At 42.9% G+C, this 9,732-nt stretch overlaps 1 protein-coding gene across 1 annotated transcript; it reads left to right on the top strand.

Annotated features, from left to right (window-relative positions):
- Window positions 1–1,010: 1,010 nt before the first annotated feature.
- Window positions 1,011–9,466, top strand: pmp22b (peripheral myelin protein 22b). The gene is made up of 5 exons (XM_061810868.1): window positions 1,011–1,158; window positions 1,484–1,579; window positions 1,728–1,821; window positions 6,113–6,253; window positions 7,309–9,466. The coding sequence occupies exons 2-5, from the start codon at window positions 1,502–1,504 to the stop codon at window positions 7,467–7,469; spliced, it is 474 nt and encodes a 157-aa protein (XP_061666852.1). The 5' UTR covers window positions 1,011–1,158; window positions 1,484–1,501; the 3' UTR covers window positions 7,470–9,466.
- Window positions 9,467–9,732: the final 266 nt, after the last annotated feature.

The raw sequence follows: 9,732 nt of genomic DNA, 5'->3' as shown, positions 1-9,732 counted from the left end.
AAAATTTTTTTGAACAAATCGGGTTTTTGGGAGGTGGCCAAATATTGATTTTTTAAATAGGGAAAGATATATGAAGTTGAAAAAGGTATTTCATTTATTGACAAACAAAATGGTGATTTAAAAAGTACTATTTGGTCTATAAATCACTAAATGACTTGGGTCCTGAATGTTGTTGTTGTTTCTTTCGGCTTGTCCCTTTCGGGGTCGCCACAGCGTGTCATCTCAGGTGAACGCACATCTATGTTTGGCACAATTTTTACGCTGAATACATGAAAGAAATGCTTACAGAATAGAAACCCAGTTGAGCTCTGAGATCGACTGACTCGGGTCAAATAGTGGCACGCGGAGTCCAAAGCAAACACGGTGAAGCAGTATTTAGCTGTTATGCTGCACACAAATGGAATCCGTTGCCAACAGAGGAGGTCAGCCCCAAATGTGAATGTTTTTCAATACACGTTGAAAACTTCTTTTTTCTCATGCTTTTTAGAATATATCCACTTTTTGATCATTATTTGCACTGTATGCAGTTTTAACTCTTTTTTTACATTTTGTTTGCCCTTTTCATTGTTTTTATCCCGTTTAAAATGTTTCTTTGTTTTCAAATGCTTTTAATCATGTAAAGCATTGAGTAACCTCGTCTATGAAATGCGCGATACAAATAAATTTGCTTTGCTTATTTAAACCGCCTAAAATCAGTAAAGCCAGAAAGTGTTAATTCGGTTTTTTTTTTTAATCAAATAAAAAGTACTATAACTGCATAAACTACGAATACAAAGATTAGACGTAAAATGTTCTTTGAGAAAAAAAAAGTAGAAGGCAAGCATACGTCTCTCTTCCCATTGCTACGACTACTACTACTACTATAACAACAACCAGCGCAAAACAGTGATTACGCACAGGGCTGGTAACCAGGGGCAACAGCGCGCCATGACGCAGTGTGAGTGGACTAAACGTGTTGGGGGGCCGGGCGGCCGGGCGGCCGGGGCGGGTCTTGTCCCCTCCATAATGAGAGACTTTATAAGAGGCGGCCCGCTGTCTGCTCGCCGTCACACGCAGCAGCTCGAGGACAACACTCGCTCCTTCTACTCGTTTGGACACAAACTTATTACTGCTTTTTTTCCCCCGCCTCCCTCTAGGAATACACGCTCGCTTCTCCAGGTAAGTACAACTTTTTTTTTTTTTTTTTAAATTGAAAAAGTGGACCTAAAGTGGACTTTGTGCTTTATCGGTGACTTTTTTTTTTTTTTAAAGATGTTAAAATGGTTGCATGTGACGTTTAGAGCTTAAAAGGTTCGGTAAAAGGTGTCATTGGAGCGCTTTCGGTGTGTTTGGTCGAATAAAAAAAAAAAAAAAAGAAAAAGTGGGCGCGCTGGTCCGGAGCGTGCTGCAGTGACACACCCATGTCCCGCGAGCGCGCACACAGCCACGCGCGCTGATTGCTCTTCTTCCTCCAACCTTCCTCCTCTTGCTCGCCTCGCTCCAGACTTCTTCTCTCGCCAAGATGCTGCTGCTTCTCCTGGGCATCGTCCTCCTGCACGTCGCCGCTCTGGTGCTCCTCTTCGTCTCCACCATCGTCAGCGTGAGTGGCGTTTCCGTGGGGGTGGGGTGGGGTGCGGTGGGTGTGGGCTGGTTGCGGCTTGGCCGAGTCTTAATGTAAACAATACACGCGTCACTAGAGTTTATAAATATATATATATTTTTCTTTACTGGGTGTGGGGGCTCCACAGGTGTGGACCTCGAGTGACACCGGAACCTCGGACCTGTGGACCAACTGCTCCATCGCCAATGGAGGCTACCGCTGCGACGGCGCCTCCACTGGAGGTCAGAGTCCCATTCATTTTATACAATATATGATAATGATGATTAATTAAAAAAAAAAAAGTAATCGTAAAGTGACTCCATTGCAACGGGGACCCCCCCCCCCCCCGCGACATGATTAACGTTGCTGATATTGTGGACAGTGATTATTAATAGGAATGACACGATGGCTGAAATTATTGAAAATCATTATTGACATGATTAATATGATCATTACCACTGATATTTGGTAAAACAGTGCACAACGACAATCTTGATGATTATATTTATATGAATTCTATTAACAGAGTGGTTATTGGGATTATCATTATCAGCAATAAAGCAGTCCGCCGACTCGTGCAACGACATTGCGATTGAACTTCATCATCAATCACAAACATTATTAAGATGATCAATATTATCATTTGCATCAATAGTATTACTGACATTCTTGGTATTACCGTTATTTGTATGATTTATATACAAAGTATGTACCAGGAGTGCCAGTGCTATGAAGGATTTACACCATGACATGATTATCATCGTGCAGCGCCAATGAGGCCCCATAACGACTATTAATATGGTTAATGACAGTATACTTATTGATATTATAGATGCGATTATTACCATTATTACTAATGATGACCATATTAATGTGCTGGTGCTGTGGGAGTGCCATGAAAGAATATATGACTTCAAAAATTAATGTAGTAGTAGTATTAGATTTATGTAGTTGATTACGGAAATCAACAGTGGTGGCAGTCCGACAAACTTTATGACCTACTGTGACATTATTATGACTATAGACTTAATATTATGAGATGATTATTATTGACGATTATTAGTAATCCAATGACAGTACTACAAGTGACTTCTGTCACAATGACATGATTATTACTGATGACAACAACATGGAGGGCGTCTGGAAAAGTCACAATAACTTTATTCTTATCGAGAAGTCGAGCAGTGACCTTGCTGAGGCTCGATGGCACGATTAATATTATTCTGCTGCTGCGCCCGCCTGCGAAGCACTGTGCAGGATGACTTGCCAATTGTGAGGGTGTGTCGGGGTTGCCCCTCTGGCGCCATCTAAGGGAGAGAATGCGCCATTGGCTGCTGGAAAGGCCGCCGCTTGTATAAATAGTCGGTGGCGTGATGTCCATATTGAGGTCCTGTGCGCAGAAACAGCATAGTGACCGGCCATTTGGGATGCTTGTAAATGAGGGTGGGGTTGCCGAGGAGTATTTAAAGCATGCCAGTGCGCGTGTGCGTGTGTACGCGTGTTTGCGCCGCTCATGCTGATGACGGGTCACGCCCAGTATCAGAGGACGCTGTCCCATCTTGGCTTGCAAGTGTCCACCAGGACAATTTGGGGAGTCAGCAGCTGCACTCCAAGAGATTTATATAGCATGCATGCTTGTGACGGGATTTGAGTGGAGGTTATTTTGCGCCAACGTTAGAACGTGCCGCACATGTTTTGTGTGCTTTCGCCGGTGATGTCACCGGTCCAGAATGGGCCGAGGCGGGCCGGTCTCGGCCGTGCCGTGTGTTTTATCAGGTAGTTTGTTTGACTTGCTTTCACGAGGCCTCATGACGCAGTGTGTTTATTTAAGCAGGCGTGCGTGTGTGTGTACAAATGTGTGCAACAGATGACAGGAAGCTAGAGGTCTCGCGTGCGGGGGGAGGGAGGGGGCAGTTTTCAGGGGTGCAGGGTGTCACCAGGCGTAAATGTCTGCTGAGTAATCAAGTTGTGATATTTGTTCTTTTTTTACATAAAAGGGCCAAATTGAGCTAATTTCTATGGTCTGGTTGCCGGTTGGAGGGTGGTGGTGGTGGTGGTGGTGGGAGGGGTCACATGGTAACGCATATTTAAACCACACCATTTTTTCCAAGAAAAAAAAAATGGCACATGGAATTCACTCACATTATAACATGTCAACCTTACAAGTCACTGAGAAAGATGTTATTAAAGTTACATGTACGCGCCTAGCAACAGAATTACCTAGGAAGATCATTGGTTTGTGGGAAGTTTAGTTTGTTATATGTGTCATCAATAACGCTAGCATCGTTACAAAACGAGGTAAACACCGAAATGGTCGTCCTTTCCATTTACAAAAAATAACTTTCAAGTTGGAATCTCCCAAAGGTTCAACTTCAGTGGGATGTTCATGTTTTTGCAATTATAACATGACGGTAGTAATGTTAACATGTAGCCGATTAGCAATGTGACAACAAAATAAATACATGGATTCGTGTTACCCAGTTTCCTAGTTAGCCACCTTCCACCATCTAGCGGAAAAGCATGTTTTGCCTGCCACAAAAGGTCGCTGGCTTTTATCGTTATAGAATGCTAACAAGTGACAGTCATGCTAGCGTCACCACCTAGCATCATGGCGGGGGGAGGAAATGTCGCACTGGTTAAACAGTAACATATATTCCAACAAAGCCATTTCCATAGGATGTTATATTTTTTTGTTACGATACGGAAAATTAGTGACGTAACTTAGCCACATAACTTTGCGACAGAAAAAAAACAAACAAGAACCACCAAGCTCATTGCTTATCAAATGTTATTTTCCTGTTTTGCGTTGGAGCCACAGTGGCATGATTGATTTGTGTGTTTTTATGACACCGAGAAGGGAAACGTGTCAAGTTGACAGTTGAGGAAGGAAAAAGGCTCGCCGGTGAAGCATCCGTCCGTAAAGGCCAGTGGACGGAACATTCTGCCTGGCTATCATCAGATCGCTGGATTACGTAATGTTTGCAAAAAAAAAAAAAAAAAAACAACAAATCCCTCGGCGAGATGGCCGAAGCGCCGCTAATAGTCCGAGCGTGTCGGCTTTCCTCGCTTATCGCATCCATCTCGCTTCACAGGAAGCGGTGCACCACACACACACACACACACACACACACATACAATCACACACACGCAGACAGACAATGCAGGCTTTGTTTAGAAAGTAAAACCGCAACATTGTCAGTATATAGACTAATTGGATTTAATTTCAACTGTGTAAAGGGTAGTGGACTTCTTAAAATCCAGTCTCCAAAGCCAGCTTCACCTAGTGAAGTCAAATTTGATATGACTAGAGGCACCCATCAAGACACAGCATGTCGGCCATTTTGACTTGAAGTGAAGCCAGGCCTGGATTTCATTTTCATTCACAGAATGCAATTTAGGGTAAATTTTACAGGAAATTGCCATCCAGAGTTTGTGCAATGGCTGGATGGTTGACTCCAAATTAGGAAATTTTAATTTTTACAGCCCAATTACACTTAACACAAAATTTGGTAGGCATGTCTATCATAAATAAAACAAAAACGTCAAGGGAAGGCTGCCAGTTTGGTTTGGGAAAAAGCCATTTATCGTCATTTTGGCCTTTTCAGGGGTGCTTGTAAAGACATTTGTCCTAAAATGCTGTTAAATGAACCTCTTGTGAAATCTCTATCTTACACAGATGGTGAGGATTTTTAGTTCCTCTCACTACGTGTTTGCGGCGCATGGCAGCAAAGTTCTATGACACTATAAGAATGCCATGGTGGTGTAAATTTGCATGTGTTAGTTTTTAATTGAAATATTCACCCCTGGATCATTATCCCTTGGAAATATGTATTTGCTATGAGTAGACTCACAAAAAAAGCTTCAAGAAGCCATCCCTGAAAAGAGACAGGGAGTCAGCCATTTTGGTTTGAATTGACCATTGTAGGGTCGTCGCTACAAAATTTGAATGTATGTGTATGTTTGTTTCATATCTTGTGATGAATGACGTGAATGAAAGCAAGTACAGGAGCTGTTATAATGATCACAGGTCCATAAAATCTCAAGAGAGCTATTCAGACTGTCAGACATCAAAACTGTAAACAAAATATTAATTACAGGAAAATGTTTTAAGACCTCTCAAAATGGAGGATTTTTATTTGGTATTCGACATGGATAGATTTTGTACCTAATGTGGTGGCCTATCTGGAAGTGTGGGAAATTCCGATCATCTCGGGCATTTAATGGGTAAATGGACTCCACTGTTTTGGCCTTGGAGGTCTCGCGGTGTCTGGATCAATGTTTAGTCGCCGGGTGTGATGCAAGGGATGGATGGAGGCAGTAGGGTTAAAAAAAAAAAAAAAATACCATGTCTACCAGCACCGTTATGGATCCATTATAAGGTCCCTGAAGTAAACATGCCCCGGACAGCATCTGCACGGTTGTTTGCTCGCCGCTCTCGTTACAGCTTTAATGACGGGCGTTTACTCCGCTTCGGTCTCCGATGACCAGGCTGTTATTGATTACGTCTTCTCTTGCTCTTTTTTTCACGTTCAGAATGGATCCAGGCGGTCCAGGCCCTCATGATCCTGTCCATCATCTTCAGCTGCCTGGCTCTCTTTCTTTTCTTCTGCCAGCTCTTCACGCTGCAGAAGGGCGGACGCTTCTTCATCACTGGAACCTTCCAGATCCTTGCCAGTGAGTACACCACCCGGACACAAAAATTGGCAAAGAACTGCCAAATTGTGTTTTTGAGGAAATCTGTCCAATGAGCAGAATTTTAAAATTGTTGTGATGATATAATTGTAAACCAATGTATGAGTACAACTATGGTTTTTAAACCCAAGTGCATGGTCCTTTGTCATGTCCGAGACCTAGTCCCAGTTGGACATACGGTACCCTGAATATACTAAGGGAGGAGTCCAAGGGAGATCCTAAACCATCTGACTGCTTTTGTAAATGCTTACCAAGGTGGTGTCTTCATAGACTATGTAGCCTAGTTATGTTGGGTTCTGAGTTTTGACCTATTCGTTGCGTATGTCCAGAACCAATTGTCAGGAACTGTCTGACTCCTTTCCTAGGTGCTTCCAAATAGTCATCTGCGAAGTGGGGTTAAGAATTTTGACATGTACAATGGTGTATCCCAAGTCTGCTTCTGAGTCTAGTCCTGGTTTGATATGCTCACAACACTTCACCAGTACACGGTGCATTGAAGGAAATGGTCCAAATGACTAGGTAGTCGAAATGCTTTCTCAGGGGCGTACCAAGTCATCCCCTTTGTGGACCACACAGGTTAGTTGGGTCCTCTGAAGGGTGCAGCCCCAATTATGCCCATGTATGATACAGGACTTATGTCCTGCTTTGAGCCCTAGGTCTAGTCTTGGTTATGCTCAGAATCTTTTGTCAGTTAGGCATGTGGGCTGTGACTAAAACATTTAAAATATTTCTTAAAGAACTGGATTTAGGCTGTGAATCTTTCGCTTACCATTGCATTTTTAGAATCACAACTCTCGACCTTCCAGCTGCTTTAGTCTCAGTTCTTTTAGGACCTTATGTCTGCCCCCAGGGTCTTGGGCTTAATCAAAATACATTAATCAGGAATGTGTTCAGGAGGCACAGAAAGGGGAGTCCAGTCACCCTACGGACGACGCTAAATTCGGTCACTCCGCAAAGATTCAGTGACCATTTCATAAGCCATTCCAAAGTCGCCGCCGATTCTTTTTTTTTTTAATAATTCTCCCAACTTTCTCCAGGTCTGTTTGTGATGAGCGGTGCCATCATCTACACGGTGATGAGCCCTGAATGGGTGCCCGAGACGGATGCCTTCGGCTATTCCTACATCCTGGCGTGGGTGGCCTTCCCGTTGGCGTTGATCAGCGGCCTTATCTACGTCATCTTGAGGAAGCGAGAATGAGCGTTGCCATCGCCACAACTGCGCTGACGTCATCCCCCCCCCCCCCCAGCTACGCCGCCACTCGCCGACGCCCCCGTGCAAACCGACCGTGTCTCTGTTTCAAGATGTATATAGTATCTATGGTTTAAAACCTATTTATAATGTAACACTTTTACATACGTGTACATAGTTTTTGTGTTGCTCTGTCACGTGAGCTTGTTTAGCTTAAGTGCCTCCGCGTTTTGTTTTTTTTTGCCAAATAATTAACAGATGAGTACATTAACCAAAGTGCATGTTTAAAAACAAACAAGGATTAGCAAATTGTTTTGTGCGTGTTTAGTTTGAAATTAAGAGTGGTAAGCAAGCCAGGATAAAAAAAAAAAAACAACAAGCTATTAGAGCTGGTCCTTTTTTTCTATGTGAGGTTTTTATATTTCTTTTCGACAAAAACAAAAGATGGTGCTATTATTCTATTATAAATATTTATCATTCCTCTTTCATCACGCCGTTCGTGGGTCGGTTGGTGGATGTCGGATTTCAAATCCATTCAGTCATTTGGACTATCAGTATTAAGTAGAATAGTACAAAAAGATATACTCTGCAGCTTGCGCTTTGCAGCTTTGTCATTTGCTTATGTTTTTTTTTTTTGTTCGTTTTCCAGAGCGGCTATACCACTTTGTATTTATGACTATTAACCGCATATGCAAATGAGATGAAAACGAGGCCGAGGCGACGAGGAGGCGGCCCCGCGCATACTTGAACTCCGCCGCACAACGTCGTCGTGTAGTAAAGTTGTGCGTGACGAACAGGCGCACACGCCTTAACGCCATTGAAAATACAAACTCACGATTAGCGAGCAAGCGCTGATATATTCCGCCAAGAAAAGGGACTGAAGTCGCACTAATTACTTGATGCATGTGGAATGAAACAGATGTCGCACGTAAACGAAACACGCACACACACATGAACACACATGAACATACAAACACTACCAGGGCTGCAAACGTGAAAATAAAAGCTAATTTTGAACCATTTGCATTGTATTAATCTGTGAGCTGATTATATACTGTACAACAAAGCTGCCAGCACTATCAAGCACTAAGCGGCAGCCATCTTGCATTTATACATACACGTGTATTGTATTGTATAATGTCCAGTGTGGGTCCAGTCAGAAGAGACGTCGCGCTCTGATGATGACTGCCCAGCCATTTTGCCGCGAGTGCTTTGTGTGTGCGTGCATTGTCTGATGTTTACACGCGTGTGTAGCGCTCGCCGTGTTACCAAAGCTAACTGTGACTTATAGCGTAACTATTAAAGAGGACCTCTCTGACCACCCAAAACCTTTGGCTTTCATCTCCCTCCCCCCACACGTAATATATCACATTGACATATTGTGTATTGATGCAATACAGCACAGGTTTCCAACTCAAGGCCCGGGGTCCAGATCCGGCCCGCCACACGATTGTATGTGGCCCGCGGAGGCAAATCATGTATCAACTTCCATGATTTTTGTTCGAATCTGTCCCAAAATTTCAAATTGGCACGTCATAAATGATAACGTTGCACTATTACACCCATTTTTCTGTTACCAAACAACAATAGTTGAAAAACCCATTACCCTTGATTTCTGATTCCAAAACTAGTGCATAAACTTCATGTGTAAAAATGATGAGGCGGCTAAAGATTTTTATGGTTTCACAGTCATAATGGCCCTCTGAGGGAAACGCTGAGTAAAATGTGGCCAAAAATTAAACTTAAAATGAGTTTGACACCCCTGCAGTACAGTATCAATACACAGGCGTCAAATATTGACAGTGAAAATATGCATGTTTGCTAAATAATTGCAAATTTGAATAGATGACAGATTGTGTCACCAGCTTGGATTTTTTTTTTTTTAAAGACAACCCGTCATTAGCTAGTATTTATGATACCATCTCGTATCATTACCGTGATACTTTTGTCAAATTAAACAGTTATGATTAAATATTACTGTCTTTGTTATTATGGCATTTTCCACACTCTCAATGTCTCATTTTCTGTAATCATACAGTATCGATACTCAAGAGCCGCAAAATGATATTGGGTCCATGTATGCACGTTTACAATATAGACATCCATCCATCCATTTTCTTTGCCGCTTATCCTCACGAGGGTCGCGGGGAGTGCTGGAACCTATCCCAGCTGTCAACGGCCAGGAGGCGGGGTACACCCTGAACTGGTTACCAGCCAATCCAGGGCACATAGAGACAAACAGCCACACTCATAATCACACTTAGGGGCAATT

Source organism: Syngnathoides biaculeatus, chromosome 22, assembly GCF_019802595.1.
Source record: "Syngnathoides biaculeatus isolate LvHL_M chromosome 22, ASM1980259v1, whole genome shotgun sequence".
Taxonomy (NCBI): domain Eukaryota; kingdom Metazoa; phylum Chordata; class Actinopteri; order Syngnathiformes; family Syngnathidae; genus Syngnathoides; species Syngnathoides biaculeatus.
Note: the sequence above shows the minus strand (reverse complement) of the source record. Positions and strands in the feature narration are given on the sequence as shown.

Coding starts and splice junctions, on each gene's coding strand:
- pmp22b (XM_061810868.1), top strand. CDS start 1,502: ATGCTGCTGCTTCTCCTGGGCATCGTCCTCCTGCACGTCGCCGCTCTG. Junction 1,580..1,727: donor TCGTCTCCACCATCGTCAGC/GTGAGTGGCGTT, acceptor GGGGCTCCACAG/GTGTGGACCTCGAGTGACAC. Junction 1,822..6,112: donor CGACGGCGCCTCCACTGGAG/GTCAGAGTCCCA, acceptor TTTCACGTTCAG/AATGGATCCAGGCGGTCCAG.